The sequence below is a fragment of the Sapajus apella genome, unplaced genomic scaffold, assembly GCF_009761245.1.
Source record: "Sapajus apella isolate SASKATOON/1434 unplaced genomic scaffold, GSC_monkey_1.0 scaffold194, whole genome shotgun sequence".
Lineage (NCBI taxonomy): Eukaryota > Metazoa > Chordata > Mammalia > Primates > Cebidae > Sapajus > Sapajus apella.
In genome coordinates, this window is record NW_022437134.1 from 530,666 (window position 1) to 553,623 (window position 22,958).

At 43.0% G+C, this 22,958-nt stretch overlaps 2 protein-coding genes across 9 annotated transcripts in view; one reads left to right on the forward strand and one right to left on the reverse strand.

Moving 5' to 3' along the window:
* Positions 1-21,348, reverse strand: part of SEPTIN2 (septin 2) — a 40,852-nt gene extending 19,504 nt beyond the window's left edge. Inside the window, exons 1-5 of one of the 3 annotated variants that reach the window (XM_032269522.1) lie at positions 21,232-21,347; positions 14,741-14,764; positions 12,913-13,033; positions 2,176-2,262; positions 782-905 (exon numbers count right to left, since the gene is read on the reverse strand). In XM_032269522.1, the coding sequence (XP_032125413.1) occupies positions 782-905; positions 2,176-2,262; positions 12,913-13,033; positions 14,741-14,749 (341 nt within the window). In that variant the 5' untranslated portion in view covers positions 14,750-14,764; positions 21,232-21,347. Of the gene's footprint in view, positions 1-201; positions 434-781; positions 906-2,175; positions 2,263-12,912; positions 13,034-14,740; positions 14,765-21,231 lie in introns of those variants that run through there. The other 2 variants (XM_032269523.1, XM_032269524.1) reach the window with 2 other exon arrangements.
* A 149-nt stretch (positions 21,349-21,497) lies between these two features.
* Positions 21,498-22,958, forward strand: part of HDLBP (high density lipoprotein binding protein) — an 86,089-nt gene continuing 84,628 nt past the window's right edge. For 2 of the 6 annotated variants that reach the window (XM_032269509.1, XM_032269507.1), the window contains exon 1: positions 21,498-21,623. The gene's annotated coding sequence lies outside the window, so the exon portion shown is untranslated. The other 4 variants (XM_032269511.1, XM_032269508.1, XM_032269512.1 and 1 more) reach the window with 3 other exon arrangements.

Genomic DNA, 22,958 nt, shown 5'->3' on the forward strand with positions numbered 1-22,958 from the left:
AGTGGCACGATCTCGGCTCACTGCAACCTCTGCCTCCCGGGTTCAAGCAATTCTCCTGCCTCGGCCTCCTGAGTAGCTTGGATTACAGGTGCATGCCACCATGTAATCCAACGTAATTGTATTTTTAGTAGAGATGGGTTTCACCATGTTGGTCAGGCTGATCTCAAACTCCTGACCTTTGCGGGTCAAGAACACGTTTACCTGACATGGGAACAGCACAGCACTTTCACATCTAAGAAGGGGGAAATCCCCAATGTAGGAGAGAGACAAAAGAACCTTCCCCCTTTCTCTAATGGTGGAAAGTTGATGCTTTATGCTGACAGGATTAAAACCAGGAGGGAGTTTGCACAATAAAAGTGGTATTCTTTGCACAGTACAGGTGATAGACTGCTCTATCTTCTACTTCTTGTGTGAAAACAATGCCAATGAGCAGTCATTTATAGACACTATAACTCAACCCACTCTCTAACAGGCTTCATTTTCTTCCATAGAAAGAATGTCCTACAGTCTCTTGTTCACCAGGCACAGCTCAAATCCAGGTGTTTCGTGCTAGCAATCTACGGACGGTTGGCTTTGTGATCTCAAATCACTACAGTACCAGACAATAATTACCCCCCATAAAATTCTTAAATTATTTTAAAAGTCCATATTTAACATGCTTTAAATTGTCTAGTTGTTTTATTATATACAGCTATCCCAAACTTAATAATCACTCATTAACACTACCTATAAATTTGAGCACATTAAACAAATGCAGATCCCTGAGCAGGGAGGTGCATACCAATCTCTGCAGTTGATAGCATCACCATAGCCAGGGGTATCCACCACTGTCAGGCGTAGCTTGACCCCTCGCTCTTCAATTTCAACAGTTGAAGCCTCAATTTGGACAGTTCTTTCAATTTTCTCTAGAAAAGAAACAAACTTAATAGGTAACATAAGCAGCATGCAAAGAGGAAAGGACACGTTAATAACATTCTTACAAATGGCCTCAGGGTCCACCACCTCTCTGCAAGAGGTAGGTTCTCCAAAGACACCACGGGGAGTATGCGAGAATGATCCAGGGTAGTCAGAAAGCGGAATGTTAAAGCTAAGATTAATGTGCTACTGAGGAAGGTTAAAAATGCAAATATTAAAAATTCTAATTTCTGTTCCTGAGATAAATAAAACAATTTACAAATTCATTTAAAAATTGAGGCCAGGCGCAGGGGCCCCCGCCTATAATCCCAGCACTTTGGGAGGCTGAGGCGGGTGGATCACGAGGTCAAGAGATTGAGACCATCCTGGCCAACATGGTGAAACCCCGTCTCTACTAAAAAATACAAAAATTAGCCAGGTGTGTTGGTGGATACATGTAGTCCCAGCTACTCGGGAGGCTGAGGCAGGAGAATTGCTTCAACCCGGGAGGAGGAGGTTGCAGTGAGCCGAGATCGCGCCATTGCACTTCAGCCTGGGTAACAAGAGCGAAACTCCATCTCTAAAGAACATCCTGGCCAACATGCATATATATACATATACTAAATATACAAAAATTAGCCGGGCGTGGTGGTATGCGCCTGCAGTCCCAGCTACTGAAGAAACCTCACACAGAAAAACGGCTTGAATCCAGGAGGCGGAGGTTGCAGTGAGCCGAGATCACACCACTGTACTCCAGCCTGGCGCCTGAGCGAGACTCTGTCTCAAAAAAAAAAAAAAAAAAATTGAATTCAAAACTATTCTGAAGAGCTACATGTTCTTGCAGCAGCCCAAGTCTCAGGCTCTCACTATGTGTGGCCCGTTCATTCCACAGGCGTTTGTGGATGTTTTCAGAAAAGCACTGTGCTGGAACTTCTGACAGCAGATGAATTAGGTAACACCTATTCCTAGTAATCTTCGATTTACACACCATTTTTGGTATAAAATATTCTCACTTAATCCTCCCATCAAATGTGTAATATAGGCAGAAACTACTTATTACATTTTACAGACTAAATAAGCTCAGAGAGCATGGATCCATGGATACATGTCAAAGAAAGTCCAAGGACCTCAGTGCAGCACACCTACCACATGTAAGTGTTTTCCTTGTGTTCAAAGCTAAATAAGAACAAACAAAACACAGAGCTAAGGCATAAAATATTAATTACTCTTTAGCACCTTTCCTGTAGCATTACACTCAAAATAACATAGGAATGTTTTTACCTGCAGCGCCTGGTATAACTCTTTCTGGGTAGAGATCAGTTAGGAACAGGCTGTTTATGAGAGTCGATTTTCCTAGACCTGATTCACCTTTAAATGAAAACAAAAACCTTGTCAAGACCTTATCCATATGACACCATTCAATCTCTTAAGTGTTTACACAAGGTCTGGGTACTGGGTTAAGTACCTCACAAACATCATTTTCTGTGTATTCCATACTCCAAATTTCATTGTGTTTAGTACCTACAGTACTACTATGTTTGGAGTATGATCTTTGAGGGTACTCAAAGACTCCGTAACTTGCCCAAGGTCAGAGTACTATCCAGAGCAGGGTCATGATTTGAAGGTCCAAGAGACTACAGAACTTGAACACCACATGATTAGAAACACAACTGTTCACAAATGTGAGGAATGTACTTTAGAGGTTGGTTTTTATTTTTGACAAACAGAATGCAAAGCAGGTTTTCAATGACCAGTTCTGCTAAACACTAAACTTACCACATTTTCAGAAAACTGAATGTATCTATCCTATCATGCTTCCTGAGCTGCAGGAAGGGGTGAGCAGGACGGGGCCTGTGGCCTGGTGGACTCACTTGTACACACTCACTCGAAACCTCCACCTTCTGCCACCCTGTCTCTTCCTGCTTCAAACTCACCCTGTTTCCCAGCAGTGGCAACTGCCACATGTCAGGCAAGTTTCCTGCTCACTTTGTTGAGTTCACATGACTATTTCAGGCGAGACTTGTCCACGTAAGCTTTCAATGAGGTGAGAATCCCTCTTCAATTATTATAAGTACATATTCTGAATATTTGAAATTTTACTTCAAAAAAGATGCAAAATACCAAAAATTAAATTTTACATTTGAAGGAAGCACAAATTCCATTGTTTCATTGTAGGTTATCATCTAAGTCTTAAGTGTGCATGGAGAAGAGCTTCTGATCTTGGTATTATATAGTACTTGGTGCTGGAATGTCCCCTGGGCACCTTAAACCACCCTCTGTTAAGATCTGCAGAACACAAGGAAGTAGTACACATCTGTTTTAAAAATTATTATTTCTGGCTCAGCACAGTGGCTCACACCTGTAATTCCAGCACTTTAGGAGACCAAGGACAAAGGATCACTTGAGGGCAAGAATTCAAGACCAGTCTGGGCAAAATAGTGAGACCTGTCCCCAACTCTCAAAAAACCAAAACAAAATAAAAAACCCCCAAGCCTTAGCCAGGTGGGGTGGCATATACCTAGAGTCCCAGCTACCTGGGAGGCTAGGGCAGGAGGACTGCTTGAGCCCATGTGTCAAGAGGTTACAGTAGGTTATGATCACACCACTGCACTTCAGTCTGGGTGACAGAGTGAGACCCTGTCCCTTCCAGAAAAAAAAAATTCTGGGAAAATCAAGAACAAAAAAGTGAATTTGAAATGTGCAGACAGGCCGGGCGCGGTGGCTCAAGTCTGTAATCCCAGCACTGTGGGAGGCCGAGGCGGGTGGATCACGAGGTCAAGAGATCGAGACCATCCTGGTCAACATGGTGAAACCCCGTCTCTACTAAAAATACAAAAAATTAGCTGGGCATGGTGGCGCGTGCCTGTAATCCCAGCTACTCAGGAGGCTGAGGCAAGAGAATTGCCTGAACCCGGGAGGCGGAGGTTGCGGTGAGCCGAGATCGAGCCATTGCATTCCAGCCTGGGTAAGAAGAGTGAAACTCCGTTCCAAAAAAAAAAAAAAAAAAAAAAAAAAGGAATGTGCAGACATACAAAATTAGGACTGCATTTTAAGGGAACTGCAATTTTCACGCATGAAAAGAACAAAATATGTGTTAAACATGCCTAAATATGAAAGTGAATATCTGACTCGATGCCTATTATCCCATTAAGTCATCCTTTGAATAAACTATCCTGCAATGTCCCTTTGCATTTTTACTCCATTTAAAGGAAATTTTACCAACATTTGCTAAGCCTTTTTCAGCATGCCTGGCAGAGATCTAGACACAGAGATGCAACAGAGAACAAGATGGAACGAAGTCCCTGCTCCCTGGAGCTCTACAGCCCCGTATGCAGGAGCAACAGCTGTGAGGAATGGCTGAGAAAGTCATTAGAGACACCTCTTAAAAAACCAGTTAGAATATCCCGCTGGCTACTTCTAAAGAAGTAGGCAAGTTCACAAAGTAACACGTCAAATACAAATGAAAGACTACAAATGTTTGGGCAACAGTCTGCAAGGGATTCTAAAATCACAAATGACTTATTCAGAGACATGAGGAGGGAACCCAGGTGGCAGACTGTCCATGAGACGACTTGGTGACCACACTGCTGAACACTGTAGTCAGAGTGATAAATTGTATTAAGTTACTATCCTGGCTACATTTATATGGGATGGTGGTTTAATGTATATGAAAAGCATGTTTAAAAATAAAACCTGTTGCCAAATATGTTACCTAATAGAAATCTAATGTAGAGATGCTTGGGTCTGAAAAAGAAGAAGAAAGTAGGTTGTTACTGTGACCAAATTCACAGGAGGGTTACAGAGCAAGCACTTGAGGACCAAAAGCTAGAGTAGTGTGTAATTCCAGGCGCTCATGCGAGCATGCATGCTACGGGTGCTCCATCCTAAGAGCACAGGAGTCTGGGATGGGCAGGCCAGACCTCTGAGAGACCTTGGTGAGCTGTCTGCTCCCACAGACTCCGGCCTCACACAGCTCTCAGTGCCATCTGCTCTCGCACGCCTCTGATGGGAGTTATCTGCATATTGGTCAAAAATTTTAAATATGAAGAGAAATTCCCTCAGACGTGAAAGCTATTTCCTAACATTCCTGGCACAGGCTGTTTTGCCGTTGTATTTTTTTAGCCTAGGTTTAAAAAAAAAAACTTTTTATATGTGATGGGGAGGAAGGCAGCACATCAATCACACTGCCATGTGTGTACCTATGCAACAATCTTGCATGTTCTTCCCACGTACCCCAAAACCTAAAATGCGATAAAAAAAATTGAAAAAAAAAAAAAAAAAAATAATAAAATTATTCTTTATTTTTTTTTTTTTTTTGAGCAGAAATTTCGCCTGCTATGAAAGTAGCAAAGTATTTTTTAAAATGCCAGAATATAGCTATTCTCTAAAAGTAGTGACAAAAAGGACTGGAATGGGAGGTATTCGGAATTTTAAAAATGGCACATTTTCCCTAATTAGAAAGAAAACAGTATTAGGTACAGTGGAACCACAGTAGAAAACATACATGTAAGGTGAGGAAGTGAAGCTTGATTGTACAATACTATTCTGAAACCCCATCAGGCAAATGAAGTCTACCCTCTGCAGTCCCCACTGCAGGCAAACACCAATCTGCTTTCTGTCACTACGGATCAGCTCTGCTTATTCTGAAACTTTTAAATGGCATGATACAACATGGCCCGTTTTCTGTCTGGCTGCTGGTGCTCAGCAAAGTCTGAGACTACCGCGTGTTGCTGCATCTCTGAGTAGTTCGTTTCTTTGCAGTGCTCAGCAGTATCCCAATGAACGGCTACACCACAGTTTGTTAACCCACTCTCTAGATACTTCTGCTGCCCCATTTTGGGGCTATTTTGAGCAAAGTGGCTATGAACATTCACATACAAGTCTCTATGGAAAGGTTTCATTTCTCAGGGGTGAATACACAGAAGCAGCACGGCTGGGTCTTACTGTTAAGGAAGCACCAAACTGGTTTCCATACTGGCTGTAGCATTTTCACACACTCACTGGTAAGGGTTCCAGTTGTTTCACATCCTTGCTGACACCTGGAGTGCAGCCTTTCAGTGGATGTATGGTGGCATCTTGTAGTTTCAATGTGTATTCCCCTGATGGCCAAACACGTGGACATCTTTATGTGGGTTTACAGGCCACTGGTATATCTTCCTTAGTCAAATGTCTACTAAGATCTTTTGCCCCCTCTTTGTAAGTGGGTCATTTGTCTTTTTGATCTGTAGAAGATTTTTACATATTCTGGACACATATCCTTTGTCAGATACGGTACTATGAATACTTTCTGAGTTCCTCACATTTTATTTTTCTATTGATGTCTTTTGAAGAAAGCAAACTTTTAATAACGCACAATATACTTTTTCTTCATAATTTCTATTCTTCACATCCTAATAAATCTGCTTACTCCAAAGTCATAAGTTTTTTCCCCTGTTTTCTTGTAGAATTTTTAAAGCTTTACATTTAAATCTATCATTTCAGGTTAATTTTGACGAGAGAAAAGCGGGAGCTGAAGTTCATTTTATTCACACATAATCATCTAGTTGCTACGGTACTGTCTGTAAAAAGACTAACCTTGCCCCCATTGTAATTAACTTGGCTTTTTTCTCAAAAAGAAACCCAAACAACTGAATGTGTATTCATGGGTCTACTTCTTGGCTGTTGCTCTGTTCAGTAGATCTGTGTAGCTAGCCTTCCCACATGGTCTTGATTACTGCTGTTAAAGTCTTGGGACCAGGGTGTAATCCTCCAACTTTACTTTTCTCTAAACTGTTTTTGCCTGTTCTAGGCCCCCTGCATTTACAATTAAACTTTAGAATCAGCTTGTTAATTTATATTTCTAAAAGTTGGGGCCGGACAGGGTGGCTCATGCCAGTAATCCTTGCACTTTGGGAGGCTGAGACGGGTGGATCACTTGAAGCTAGGATTGGAGACCAGCTTTGCCAACATGGCAAAACCCCATCTCTACTATAAATACAAAAATAAGATGGGTGTGGTGGCATGTGCCTGCAGTGTCAGCTACTTGGGAGGCTGAGGAATGAGAATCACTTGAACCTGAAAGGCAGAGGTTGCCGAGATCCTACCATTGCAGTCTGGCCTGGATGACAAGAGCAACACTCCGTTAAAAAAAAAAAAAAAAAAAAAAATCAAACTGACTATATGGGACAATTTGGGGGAGAAAGGGCATTTTAATAGTTCCAATCCAAAAATGGGGCAGATCTTACAACTTATTTAGGTTTCAATTTCCCTCAATGGTGATTGGTAGTTTTCATTGCATACGCCTTGCACATTTTGTTAAATTTATCCCTAAACAATATTTTTTGTTACTATAAATGATACGGTCTTAAAAGTATTATGATTACTTTTTGTTTGTGATTACTTTTTTTTTGAGATGGAGTCTCGCTGTGTCATCCGGGCTGGAGTAGAATGGTATGACCTCAGCTCCCTGAAACTTCTGCCTCCTGGGTTCCAACAATTCTCCTGCCTCAGCCTCCAGAGTGGCTGGGATTACAGGCACCCACCATCATGCTGGGCTAATTTTTGCATTTTTGTAGAGACTATGTTTCACCACGTTGGTCAGGCTGGTCTTGAACTTCTGACCTCAGGTGATCTGCCAGCCTCAGCCTCCCAAAGTGCTGAAATGACAAGTATGAACTACTGCGCCAGGCTTGTGATTTTCTTTTAAAGTTCATTTATTTATTTATTTTGGTAGAGACAGTGTCTCCTTATGTTCCCCAGGCTAGCCTTGAACTGGCCTCCAGCAGTCCTCTTATGGGTCCGTTTTTGTTTTTTCCAACAGGGTCTGACTCGTCACCCATGCTGAAGTGCAGTGGCATAATCTCAGCTCACTGCAACCTCCACCTCCCGAGTTCAAGTGATTCTTCTGCCTCGGCCTCCTGAGTAGCTGGGACTACAGGTGCCCACCACCACACCCAGCTAATTTTTGTATTTTTACTAGAGACAGGGTTTTCCCATGTTGGTCAGGCTGATCTTGAACTCCTGACCTCAGGTGATCTGCCCGTCTCAGCCTCCCAAAGTGCTGGGATTACAGGCGTGAGCCACTGCGCCCAGCCAATTTCTACTTTAAATGTTTGACAGAATTTAGCAGTGAGGCGATCTGAATGAACCTAGTTTTCTTTTTGGAAAGGTTTTAAAAGGCAAATTCAACTTCTTTAATACACATGACTACGTAGATTTTCCTAACTCGTTTCAGTTTTGTGTCTTCCAGAGACATTTTTCCACGTCATCCAAGTTGTTTACTGACAGTCAGTTGTTTACACTATTACTCGGCTACCTACTGAATGGCTACGGGGGCTCTACGATGACCATTCTTTCACTCCTATTTGTTTTTGTTTGTTCTATGACGCCAGAGACTTATCAATTTTACCAGTTTAGATTTTTGTTTCATTTTTATTATTACTTTCCATTTCATTGTTTCCTGCTCTTTAAGATTTTCTTTCTTCTGCTCATCAGTTTAGTCTGCTCTTCATTTTCAAGTATAAGAACTCTAATGGCTCAATTTAACCTTTCTTCTTTTAGAGTTAAGCATTTAAAATCATATATGAATATTTCTCTTTTGACATGACTATAGCTTCATACCACAGACTTTTGATGTCCTTTCATTTTTCTTCAGTTTAAAATAATTTATAGTGTTTCTTGTGGTCACACACATTCTCCAAGTGATTTCAACCCTTTTCTGCTTACTGAGGCTTTTTAATAGTTGACCATGCAGTATCTTTGATGAATATTTCATGAGAACTTGAAAACAATGTATAGTCTGCAGTTGTTTAGTGCAGTGCTCTACATGTCACTTGGGTCACACTGGTACTATTGAGACGAAGTTTCTCTCTTGTTGCCCAGGCTAGAGTGCAATGGCATGATCTTGGCTCACGGCAACCTCTGCCTCCCAGCTCCAAGCGATTCTCCTGCCTCAGCCTCCCAAAGTGCTGGGACTGCCGGTATGAGCCACCACAATCGGCCTGGTAGTATTATCAAAATAGTCTATTTTCAATATAACTAAGAAAGAAATATTTAAAATTTCTGATATAGGTTTATCCCTCCTATCAGATTTTGCATCATGTGTTTCCAAACTGTTATCAGGTGAATACACATTTAGAATGATGCTTTTTTGAAGTGACTGATCCCTTTAATGTTAGATATATACGTATTTCGCTATCTCTGGAAATACCCCAATAGTAGACCTGAAGCCTGCTTTTTTGTGTGTGTGTTAATGTAGCCACTTCAGCTTTATGGCCGAGGTATGCATAAATTTCCATTCTTCTATTTTTTATTACTTTTGTGTCACCCAGGCTGGAGTGCCGTGGCACGATCTTAGCTTACTGCAACCTCCACCTCCCAGACTTTTCTGATAAGTCAATTAAGAATAAGAGAAGATTTTATTTTACCTTCACTTATTTCTCTCTGACGTGCTCCCTTTTTTACATACATTTTAGTTTCTTACGTATATCATATTCCTTCGCCCTGAATAATTTTTATTATTTCTTAAAGGGGAGATGTACCGGCAATTAATTCCCTCAGTTTTTATTTAAAGAAGTTTTTCTGTTTTTGTTGTGAGACAAGAGTCTTTCTCTGTGGCCCAGGCTGGAGTGCAGTGGCATGATTATCCTGTCTCACTGCAATCTCTGCCTCCCAGGCTCAAGCAATTCTCCTGCCTCGGCCTCCTGAGTAGCTGGGACTACAGGTGCCCAGCGCAACACCCAGCTATTTTTTGCATTTTCTTTTAGTAGAGACGGGGTTTCACCATGTTGCCCAGTGTGGCCTTGAACTCCTGAGCTCACGCAATCCCAACTCACCTCAGCTTCTCAAAGTGCTAGGATTACAGGTGTCAGCCACTAAGCCAGGCCTTATTCTTTGAGTCTCGCTCTGTATCCCAGGTTGGAGTGCAGTGGAGCCACCTCCGTTGACCACAGCCTCCGCCACCCAGGTTCAAGCGATTCTCCTGCCTCAGCCCCTCAAGTAGCTGAGGCTACAGGCACATGCCACCATGCCCAGCTAATTTTTGTATTTTTAGGAGACGTAGAGTTTCGCCATGTTGGCCAGACTGGTCTTGAACTCCTGACCTCAGGTAATCCACCCACCTCAGCCTCCCAAAGTGTTGGGATTACAGGCGTGAGCCACTGTGCCCAAAGTCCATTCTTTTATTTTTAACCTATCTATCTGTGTTTCTACATTGAAAGTGTTTTTCTTACAGATAACATAATAAGGTCATTAGCCATTCTGACAGTCTCTACCTTTTTACTTGTTTAGTCTATTTACACAACAATTATTAATATGATTGTGTCGGGTCTACCAATTTTCTTTTTCTGTATTTTTCTCATCTTTTTTCTTTTCCTGATTTTTTTGGGACTAATTTTTGTATTCTAATTTATCAATGCTGTTAGCTTTGAGCCAATTCCTGATTTTTTTAAAAGTGGTTTCTCTGGAGTTTAGAACATGCACCATTAACTCAGCAGTCTTTAAGTAACATTGTATCACAAGCCTGGGAAGTTTAACACCTGAATGCTTCATCTTCCTGTCCTTTGTGCTACCCTTATTAAGTTTATTTCTACATGTTATACATTATTTTTTTTCTAAATCATCAGCTATCTTTGAAAGAAATGAAAAAGTATTTTTATCAACATACGTGCCATTTGCAGTGCTTTCCATACCTTAAGGTGTTGGGTTCTATCTGCGATCCTTTTCTTTTAATCTAAAGAGCTTCATATAATCTTTCTTACAGTGCAGATCTGGTGGTGATAAATCAATCCTCTGGTCTAAAAATATCTTTATTTTGTCTTAAGTATTCTTTTTTTATTTTTGAGATGGAATCTTGCTCTCATGCCCAGGCTGGAGTGCAGTGGTGCAATTTTGGGTCACTGTAACCTGCCAGGTTCAAGTGATTCTCCCGCCTCAGCCTCCCAAGTAGCTAGGATCACAGGCACACACCACCACGCCCAGATAATTTTTGTATTTTCAGTAGAGATGGGGTTTCGTCATGTTGGCCCTGCTGGTCTAGAACTCATGACTTCAAGTGATCTGCCAGCTTTGGCCTCCCGGAGTGCCGGGATTACAGGCGTGACCTACCACGCCTGGCCAGTTACATTACTCCTAATGACGAGTCAGTGCTCACTCTTACCTTTCATCCCTTGAATGTCATTAATTTGTTTGTAAGAGCTACTTTTTTTTCCCCCTTTTCTTGAGATAGGGTCTGACTCTGTCACCCAGGCTGGAATGCAGTGGCACGAACACAGCTCACCACAGCCTTTACCTCTCAGGCTGAGGTGATCCTCCTACCTCAGCCTCTCAAGTAGCTGTTGACTACAGGCAACCTCCACCAGGCCTGGCTAATTTTTTTAAAGAAAGGGTTTTGCCATGTTGCTCTTGAGCTGGTCTTGAATCCCTGGGCTGAGGCAATCCACCCATCTTGGCCTCCCAAAGCGCTAGGGTTACAGGCCTGAGCTACCACACCACACCTATTCTGGTTAGTTTTAAGACCTTTCTGTTTAACTATGGTTTTTACCTATTTGCTTATGACACGCTTTGGTGTGCTTTTCTCTATTATTTCTTCTGCTTATTCTTTCATCAGTAGTTTCTGGTAGCTTGCTGCGATGCATCCTGGTGTAGTTTTCTTTGTATTTATATTGTCTGGTATTTGCTGAGTTTCTTGGATCTGTGCCTTCATAATTTTGCTGAAAATTGGACAGTTCCCAGACATTATTTTTTCTTTTTTGCTTTCCCTTCTTCTCTGTGAATGTAATTATCTGTATGTTAGACTGCCTATAGCGTATCAAAGGACACTGAGGCCATGTTCAACTCCCTGTTGTTGTTCTTCAGCTTTTCCCTTACTGTGCTTCTACCACTGTCCCTTTTCCTGTGCAGTATATAATGTACTGTCAGGCTTACCATGAAAATCTCTTATTTCAGTTGTATTTTAATCTTTAGAAGCTCCGCTTGGTTCTCTGTTGTATCTTCCATTTATCTTCTATTTATGCTTTCCTTTAGGTCACATTAAGAGTTCTTCTTTGCCAATTCTACTGTCTCTGTCATTTCTGGATCTGTTTTTATTGCCTGATTTTTCTCCTGTACAGTTTTTGCTTCTTTGATGCCACATGATTTTCCATTAGATATCAGATATTGTGAATGTTACACTGTAAATGCCTGAATTTTCTTCTTTTTTGAGAGAGGGTTTTCTCTGTCACCCAGGCTTGAGCAGAGCAATATGATTGCAGCTTACTGCAGCCACAACCTCTTGGACTCAGGTGAGAGGAACAATAGGCACATGCCACCATGCCTGGCTAATTTTCCTATTTTGTGCAGAGACAGGGTTTCACCATGTTGCCCAGCCTGGTCTTGAGGTCTTGAGCTCAATTCTTTGCCTGCCTCAGCCTCCCACAGTGCTAGGATTACAGGTGTGAGCCACTGTGCCTGGCCTGGTGGATATTTCTGAAATGGGTCACTTACATGGCCATCAGCAGTCCTTGGTTTCTTACGTGGCAGCTTCCCCTATAAGGCTGCTTGAGTGTTCTCTTGACATGGCAGCTGGCTTCCTCCAGAGTGAGTAATTTGAGAAAAGGCAAAGTGGGGGCCTCGTCTTTTATGACCTAGTCTTAGAAATCACACACTTCCTACAATGTCCTATTGGATACACAGGGAAAACCCTATTCAATGCAGGAAGGGACAAAAAAAAAGTTGTGATTACCAGGAGGCAAGAATCACTGGGGGCCACTTTGGAGCCTAGTGGACACAATGAGTAAACTTTTACTACATATAAATAAGGAAATGACAGAAAAATAATAATTTTGCTTCTGAAAAAAATTTTCTAAAAAAAAAATATATATATATACATACACACACACACACACACACACACATATATGTATATATTTGTTCAAATTCCCAAGTTATTTCATTCTGCCAAAAAAGGAATTTTCAGCTTTATAGTTCATGTTATTATACTCCATAGATTGGAAAGGGGAGATATTTATTTAGTAAGTTGGAGAGTATAAATTAATTTCTTACCAACCACCATCAGTGTGAACTCAAAACCTTTTTTCACTGATTTTCGGTGAACTTGATTGGGGAGATTTGCAAATCCAACATAGCCAGGAGTTTCTGGATTTATAAACTGAGCTGGTTGTTGCTAAATAAGATTGGGGAAAAAAAAAAAAAAAAAACAACTAATAAACACCTTAGTAGTTGCTTTTAAGATATAATCATTTAGACATGAAACAAACATAGGTATCAGCAGTTTTCACAAATTTAACGTATGGATAAATTAACAATTTACAAAGTCATACTTCTATCAGAAAACCAGCAGCATTCAATTAGAAGCATTAGAAAAAGAAAAACTAATGAATAACTCCTCAGCTATATGCTGACTGGAAATTAACATTTTGTTAATCAGTATTCTGTTTAGCAATTTAACAATACATAGAAGATACATGTTTAATTCATCTTAGTGCAATTTCAAATTTTGACTTGACAGACTATCTATGAAGTTCCAGGAATATCAGTCAAGCTTACCAAGTACTGCTACAGCTGACAGTGCTTTGAATGAATGGTTTCATTCAACAAACTTGGCTAAAGAATAGCTTCCACCAGTATTAGGTGAGATGCATTTATGAAAAGTATCCAGGAAAAAGGCATCTCTCTTGTTACACTTCTAGCTCTACAGAACAGAGTTTCACCAAGGGTGAGGCAGGCGAATTAAACGTGGGATGTTGAGTATCTAGCTTCTAAGACCAAGAAAGAAAAGACAGACAGAGAAGATGACAGCTGACTACACTGAAGCATCAACATTCCTTGATACAAGGGTATGTGATGAGAGAGGACAGCAATGTGAGAAGGCAAGAACAGCAGAAGTGAAATCACAACGCAGACGGTGGCTGCTGAGAATGAGAAGTAGTTTAAAAATCTATTTATTAATTTTGAAAAAGGTGAGATATAAAATATTTCCTTCAAGATTACATTTTGTAAATGTACATTCATATGTACACACAGGTGAAAAATAATATATGTAACATATTAACAGTGGTTATTTTTGAGTGGTGAAATGGCAATTTTTTTTTTTTGCTTATCCATGTGCCACGCTAGCACTTGTATAAAATGCAAAAACTGGTATAATTTTGCGTTGATGAATACCCATAGGACTCAAAGATTAAAAAATCAGAGAAATAATAATCTTGCAATGTTAACCACGAGTTCTGCTTTTCTCAGAATACGTTCTATAGAACTCATTTATCTCTGAGCTAACTTGCAAGGGCTGATTTAAACCAATTTATCAAGTCTAAGGGCCCCATCAATTTCATAATAATAAATTATTAGAATTCTAAATTATCTGGTCTGCTGGGAATTAACTGAGGGGGCTAAAAAGACTGTTACTGATGTGTGTAGTAAAAAGAGAGTAGAAGCCTGAAAAAAGAGAAAGCTCCAACTTTTTAAGATGACAATTAGGCCAGATTTGGTGGCTCATGCCTGTAATCACAGCATTTTGGGAGGGTGAGGCGGGCAGATCACTAGGTCAGGAGATCGAGACCATCCTGGCCAACATGGTGAAACCCTGCCTCTACTAAAATACAAACAATCAGCCAAGTGTGGTGGCACGCAGTCCCAGCCACTCGGGAAGCTGCGGCAGGGGAATCAACTGAACCCGAGAAGCGGATGTTTCAGTGAGCCGAGATGGCGACTTCGTCTCCAAAAAAAAAAGATGACAATTAAATTAGAACTCTTTGTCTTAATGAATCAAATATATCAGTTGTATTAAAAATACTCATATAAATCCTGTCGTCAGTCTGAAAACATATAGCAATTTCTCCTCATGCTGTAGACACATGAAGTATGATCTTACCTTAGACATCTTGTGAAGTTTCGTCTGTCAAAAAAAAACACACAGACACACATAAACGCACATACATAGTATGTATGTATACGCACGCATATTTAACAGCATGAACTGACCTGTAAAAAGACTTACACATAGGCAATGTAAAAAGAAAATACAATTTCAGGACCTTACAAATTTATTATGCCAAAGGGAAAAGTTAAGCACTGAAAGCCAACTCATGTAATCCGACTACTTTTATTCTTTCCAACTTTTGTGTTTAGATTTTATACATTAACCAGACTCCCTATACTTTATTCAAACCTAGCCTAAATGACTAGTCAATAGAGATCCTTATGACTGTTACTTCTTTTCAAAAGAAAGTTAAACAAACCCCTTCATGTGTAATCAACAGCAGCCAATCAAATTTGTATCTTTAAGTGACCCTCAGGACAGAAAATGTAATTCTGTTTGGTACCTCCATTTTGCCTATATAAACAGTCCTCATTTTTCCCAACCCCGGGCGTACTAATCACCATTCTTTGGTGCAGTTCTTTTCCCTAGACAGCAGCCCTCACACTTTGAACTTAAATGAATTCTTTTAACTGAATCAGGAGACTTTTGATTATTTTAGATGACAGCATCTCAATTACTTCAAATATTTCCCTAGGAATAAAACAATCACCTATTACAAAAGTAAATTTGATTTAAAAAATTAGGCTGGGTGCAGTGCTCACGCCTGTAATCCCAGCACTTTGGGAGGCCGAGGCCAGCATGGTGAAATTCCATCTCTACTAAAAACACAAAAATTAGCCAGGCATGGTGGTGCACGCCTGTGATCCCAGCTACTGAGGAGGCTGAGGCAGGAGTATCGCTTGAACCTGGGAGGCAAGATTGCAGTGAGATGAAATCACTCCAACCTAGGAGACAGAGCGACACTTCATCTCAAAAAACAAACAAATAAACAAAATAAAACAAATGGTGGCTGGGTGCAGTGGCGCATGCCTGTAATTCCAGCACTTTGGGAAGCAGAGGCAGGAGGGCTGCTGGAAGCCAGGAATCTGACACCAGTCTGGGCAACATAGCAAAACCCTGTCTCTACAAAAAAATTTAAAAATTTTCAAAAATTTTAAGTGGATAAAAGCCACTGTATATATAAACGTACATACATATTCCATATTTTCAATAATATTCAAATACTTTTTCAGTACTGATTATATGTTAGACCCTAGGGACACACATGGGATGCTCACTACCCTGATCTCTGCAATTATGTAATTCCCCTTCTCTCTTTGAACCCCTTCAAAGAGGAAGGGATGCCATTACACAGAGCACTGTAACCTTAACATGTCTGCCATTCACTGAGATTCCTAGAGCTCCATGGGAACTAGGCCTTGACACTGGGGTACAGGATACAACGTAAACTACATTTACGAGGAAGGGAAATAGGACTGAAGGCATCTCAGTTTGAGAAATATAACAGTAGTTTTAGAGATATGTGTAATTTTCATAGAAATTTTAGAAACCATGAAGCTTTGGAAAGCATGGAGTCTGTTGGCTAACCTTCGGTAACACAAGGAAAGATAACTGACTACTGTCAAATTTTATTCCCTCTGGAGCTTAGAAACATTAAAAAGCTTCTCTCACTTTGCCTTTCGATTCCCATCCCCCAAATCTTAACTTCCTGAATGCTGTGTACTCTGTGTTTCCCTTTTGACTGGAAATGTTCCCTACTACCTTGGAAGAAATGAGATCCCTGCATCCTCAACGTCACTTGGCTTGGTAAACCAAGGGATGGTAGCAAGATTCATGAGCCTTTAACCTCAGCAAAACCTAAGAGTTGAGGTCAAGTGTGAGTGTGGAGGAGGAGAACTTCCTAAAGGGAAAAAGAAGGGTCAGATGGAATACAGACACTTTTGGCAGAAGGATTTGGCATCTTGTTTTCAAATAACACAGAGGTAAGTATCTGATTATGGAAGTTAAAAAAGAAAAAAAAAAAGGTAATAAAATAACAAGGAAAATTTCCAAATTAAGAGAAAAACATGGAGAAAACAGAAACTTCATCAAACCAGCAAAAATACAGAAAAAGAACAAGAAGAAACAAAATCAGTTGTAATCCTAAATCAAGGCAACAGGGACAAAATTCAAGAATATCAGTCATCAGTATAAATGGGAAATAACCAAATTCTCTGCTTAAAAGATTGGGCTAAAAAATCCCCAAAAACCAAAAAACAGCCCTGCTATAAGGTATGTGGAAGAAATATGCCTTAAACAAAGGAAGAAACAAAGGCTGAAAATGAAGGGACAAGGTAAAAGATGTCAGGCTAGTGCCAACACAGAGGAGAGACATCACCACTGTCAGCCAAGATAGGAATTAAAGTAAAAAGAACTAAGCAGAATAACAGGGACAACAAATTATAACGATAAAAGAAACAATTTATAGGGAAATTATAATATCCATAAGCCTATATATTCAAATAATCACTATAAATAAAGCAAGAACTAGAAAAAATACAAAGTTAAGAAAAATACAATCCAAGTGAGAAACTTTAATAGATGTTTCTGAGAATTGAACATTCAGTAAACACAGTATGTGCAAGGACAGAGAAGAACTGAGCAATACAACCAATAAATTTGATTCAGGAGACATAAAGAAACTTGAATCCATAAGGAGAAAACTTTAAAAAAAAAGTTTAAAAGTCACGTATCAGGCTGGGCACGGTGGCTCAAGCCTGTAATCCCAGCACTTTGGGAAGCTGAGGCAGGAGGAACACTTGAGTTCAGGAGTTCAAGATCAGCCTGGGCAACATGGCAAATCACTGTCTCCACAAAAAAAATACAAAAACATTAGCTAGGTGTGGTGGCGGACACATGTAGTCCCAGCTAAGTGAGAGACTGAGGTGGGAGGATCCCTTGAGCCCAGGAGGTAAAGGGTGTAGTGAGCCGAAATGGCGCCACTGCGAGACTGTCTTTAAAAAAAAAAGAAAAACTCCTTAAATCTAATTCAGAATATTTGTCTGAAAAGCTATTGCAAATGTCATTCTCTAAACAATGGAAAACCAAATCTATTTAAATTACAACTGATATTAGACAGGAATGTCCTTCCATAATTATTTTAAAACACTTACATGAAAACTTATACTTGAAGACCTATACAAAAGCAAACAAAACCCCCATGTGCCGTCCATTATCCAGCTTCAACAATTAGCAACTCAAGGTCAATAATGTTTCATCTATTTCCATAATCATCAATGCCACTGCCTGGAGGATTATGAAGCAAAATCTATGCATATCTAAAAATAAGGGCTCCTAAAAATGACACACCATTATCCACAGCTAGTTCTTTAATGCAATCAAATATCCAATCAGTATTCATATTCTCCATTCTCTCATTTCTTCCTTGAATCAAGATCCAAATAAGACCTAGATACTGCAATTTCACCATGATTATGTAATACTACCTTGGTGTGTTTATGGAATGTAATGAAAAGAAGATGAAAACAAAATGCTTTTTGCTGATTGGACTGAATACACAGAAAACACAAATACTCTGGTTGAAAGAATTCTAGAATAAGGTAATTTAGTAAGGTAGCTTAATATAAGATTTCAAGTAAGTCAAGTACTAGCACTGAATATTGAGGAATAGAAATGGAGGCACATCATTTACAATAGAATTTTAAAAAATCCAGGAGCTGGGCTCCGTGGCTCCTGCCTATAATCCCAGCACTTTGGGAGGCGGATCATTTGCGTTCAGGAGTTCAAGACCAGCCTGGCCAACATGGATAAACCCCATCTCTACTAAAAATACAAAATTAGCCAGGCGTGGTGGTGCATGCCTGTAATCCTGGCTACTTGGGAGGCTGACAGAGGAGAAATACTTGAACCCAGGAAGCGGAGGCTGTGTGGAGCCGATGGCACGCCACTGCACTCTAGCTTGCGTAACAAAAGCAAAATACTTTGTCCAAAAAAAAAAAAAAAAAAATCCAAACAAGAAGGGACCAAACTAGAAGAGAGAAAACAGGTCCTACATAAATCATTTTTATTTTTATTTTCCCCAAATTAGCATGTAATTTGATCCATTTCTAGGTGGAATCCCTAATGGTGTGGCTTTTTTCTTAAAGGACTGGATAAAACGAGAGTCAGGTTCACATGGAAGCATAAATGCCAATGCCGAGGACAGAAAAGAGCAGGCACTTGCCTTACCACCTATTACATATGTCTGATTTCAAACCCACACAGTACAACATAGGAGTATCATAAAGCACTTCCAAAGGCCCCCTCGGCCTCACTGAACCCTGAGCACACATACGGGAAAATGGAGACACCATTTGTCTCAGACTGACATTTCAACTTTGCTCTGATTTTACCAAGTTTCTCCTGCCATCTCCTATTTTTTTTTTTTCTGAAACATAATATGGATCCACAATACGGATCCACAATTATTTTCTCCAATAATTTATTAACTAATGTGAAATGGAAGGTGAAAGAGGAATAATGAACCTCTGAAGCACATGGTTTTCAGTGAGAAAGCCTTCATCTAGCAACACAAGCTGTCAAGCACTGTGATTAAACTTAAACACTGGGTGCAGACAAATTGGGTCAAAAACGCAGTCAAATAAAAATTTTATTCCTTCAGATCGTGTTTGTTCCACATGCCAGAAGTTGTTTAAAGCACAACTTACTTCTTCCACAGAATAGTCCCATTTCAATACACAAAAAAAAACTATTTTCCAAAACAAAGAAGATGAAGAACATCCTGCGATGTAGAACCCTGAAGGTCCATATCTCTTATTCAAAGCATTTGGTTCTTTGGGTTTGAGGAAGGTACATGTTCAGAATAACCACAGAACACTCTTAACAGGGACTGGGGCAGGGATCAGTGGCATGTATGACCACTAACAGAAAGTGGAATAAATAGGCTATACACATGTCCTCACCTCAATTCTGCTGCCAAATGAGTTTTGGTGTCCCTCTTCCTCCAGAAAAAAAAAAAAAGTACCCGTAACTTTTTCTTTTACAGCAGTTTCCGTATGATGGTATTGGGAATAAAAAGGGACCCTGAGTTACATTTATGAATGATAGGAGAACCGCTGACCTCTTTCCCTAGGTCACCTTGTTAGTTTAGGAGCCAGTCAGAATGTAAATCTGATCTAATTAAAATGCTTTTGTTCTTTATTCTGCACTGGTGAGAGAGATCAAGGTGGAAGTTGGGAAAAAAAAAAATCAGGACCACCTTTACAGCTAATGAGATCAACGCCAAGATTAGACATAATAGTACACAGCATGAACTAGGATGCTGGGTGGTGCAAAGAATCACTTAACGGAAGCTATCAAAAATAAACGAAAGCAATGAAGCTCAAATCATAATTATCAAGTAGAAGCTTTCATGACCCCTACACCAAATTTTCTTTATGACAGCAAAGCTACTTTGAAACATGATGCCTGCAGGCATTATGACTCGAATCATTAAAAAAATAGTGGAGAACCTACCAGGTGCTGGTCACCGACCTAGGCAAGGGGATGGGGGACAAGATTAACATGTGCCCTGCCCATCGCAGGGCCAATAGGCTAGTGGACTACCATCCGCAACATCAGTCAAACGCCCAAGCCAGTCTGGAGGCAATCTAACTTGGGCAGAATCCCACAAGCAGGGACTAGGTAAGGGGAAGGCGGAGAAGATGGGAGGCATGCAGACTTAGGGAAGGGTTTGGGCAGTGGCCAAACATGAAGAAGTTTCAAGCACAAGCCCAGTGTAGCTGGGTCATGTGTTTGCGTGGAGAGAGGACAGGGTCTGGCGGTATTGCACGCCAGGTGTCGTCTGGGCCTGCAGGCCACGTCACAGTTGGGACTTCACTGAGAGCACAGGTTTGCATTCTCAACCCCCGCCCAACTCAGCGGCCTCCCACCCCGTACCCTACCCCCTGCTGTGTCCGTGCCTCGCTGGTGCAGCCCTCCGCCGCCTCTCCACGCCGAAAGTACGCGCAGGCGAGGCCTAGTCGCTCTCTCCCGCTTACTCGCCGCGTCCAGCCGAAGGGCTTGGAGGATGAGGGGCCGGCCTGTCCTCCACGCCCCCGGGAGGAAATGGCACCGTCAGAAAGACAAGATGGCCACACAAGCCGTTAGGTGCTCGTCGGGCCTGAACCTGCAACCTCGCTCCGTGCATCAACCCTCCCGGCCTCGACGGCACTGGACGCCTCGAGGCCCAGTGCCAACGACCGTGCAGTGGCACTCCCGCAGGGTCACCACGGGGACCCCGGGATCCCCGCTCCCGCGCCAAGCCCTGCCCATGTCAGAGCCACTAGTTGCCGGCACTAGGGCCGCCCCGGATGGAGGAGCCCACGCGGGGGCCGAAGAGCCCGGCCCGGCCGCCCCTCCCCCACCACGCCCCGCCGGCGCCCCGACAAGGCCGACCTCCGCGCGAGAGTATGGGACGAACGGGGCGTCTCCCGCACCTCCTGGGGGAGCCGACCCACAACTTGTGCCCCCGCCGCCGCGGGGAACACCGGCGAGAGACTCACCCGCCACCCAGCGAGAAAACAGGCGCCGATAGACCGCGCCACGGACCCGCCCAGCGCCCGCGGCCGGCTCACCCCGCCCCGCCAGCGCGCAGGCGGATTGCGTCACGCGTCGCCCCGCCCCTTTGCCAACTCCTTCCTGGCTCCGCGCAGCTCAGCCTTCTTCCCCTCCCCCGTGCGGCCGGCTTCCGAGTGCGCAGGCCCAGACTCGTCCGCGTTGTCCGCCTCTGCGCAAGCGCCGTGCTCCTCCCACGGCGGTTGGCCATATAGAGGCTGGGGGTGGGGGGAGGTCAAGCGTACCCTCTTTTCCTTTACCAAGATGGCGGCTTGCCCCTGTTTCGCCACAGTTCCTACCTTATGAGCTTGGTTTTCCTATGCTAATAAGAGTGGAACAGGTAATGAGAATCTTCGCCTTGCAGTGGGTAACTGGCATGGGGGGAAGGGCGTTTGTTAGGACGAGCCAGGTGCCCACTGAGGAGGGGAGAGGCGGTTGGGGGAGGGCAGGTGGTGGCGGGAGTGCGGAGCGATCACGGGGAAGGGGAGCCTCCGCTTCTGCTCCTGGCCTCCAGGAAGACGGCGGCAGCACCGAGCCGGGGCGCCAGGCGGTCTGGGCGGAGGAGGCGAGCGGCCGCGAGAGGCTGGTCTAGCCCGCGGCTGCCGCCGTCTCGGTGACCGGGGCCTCTCCGCGATTGGCTGCACGCAGGCCACGTGGGGCCGACGGCGCTGCGCAGACCATCGAGTCGGCGTCCCTCCCCGGGGACGTGGCCTTCCTGTGCCCGGGCTGGGGCCCGCCGCCCCGCGGGGGAGGGCGGAGCTGGCGCGGCCCCTAGCTTTCTCCTGGTGTGGGGCCCGAGGTGAGACCTGGGGAGAGCTCCGCGAGCCTACGAGCAGCGACGTGGCTCGGGGACGGGAGGGCGCCGTTCCTGGCTGCGGCCTGAGCGGGATGGGCGCGGGCGGCTCCGGCCCGCGGGTTGTGCCCCGGCCCGGGGTGTCCTTTCCTCCCTCCCGCGTGGCCTGGAGGCTCAGCAGTTGTCCGAGACTCACAGCAAGGCTCGGCGCAAAGACCCCTCGTTCAGGAAGCCTTCCTAGGTTTCTCCCCTTTAAGGGAAATACTTTCTGAGTTCCCAATGGCTGACCCGCCTGGTGTTGGGAACCTGAGCTGTTCTGACACCGTGGCGTGTTGCGAGGGTATTTTTGTGGTGGCTCCTTTGGAAAGTGGTAAGGCGCTCAGGGCTAGCTGCTGCGTATCCTCTCTACTCCACTTAGGAAATGAGAGGTCGGACTGGACGTGGTGTTTGGACGCCATGTAAAACCGAAGGAGGCCGACTTGCGCTTTGCTTTATTGAACAGTGCTTATAGTCAAAGGAAGCGTTTGGAAGAATGTGGATGAGTCGTAATCTTCGGGAACGTGACGATTTGCCCCTCAGTTGTGCATTTTGCTGTGTGTCCTCAGATTCACAGCAACCCTATACCCTCACCCTCAAACAGTGACTTCACATTTGTTTGATGCCTGCTTAAGGATAATCAGTCATTTTCTTAGCAGGTAACTTCCTTAAAACCCTATTAATTTAGGATAAGTCGGGCCGGCCGCGGTGGCTCACGCCTGTAATCCCAGCACTTTGGGAGGCGGAGGCGGGTGGATCGCGAGGTCAAGAGATCGAGACCATCCTGGTCAACATGGTGAAACCCCGTCTCTACTAAAACTACAAAACATTAGCTGGGCATGGTGG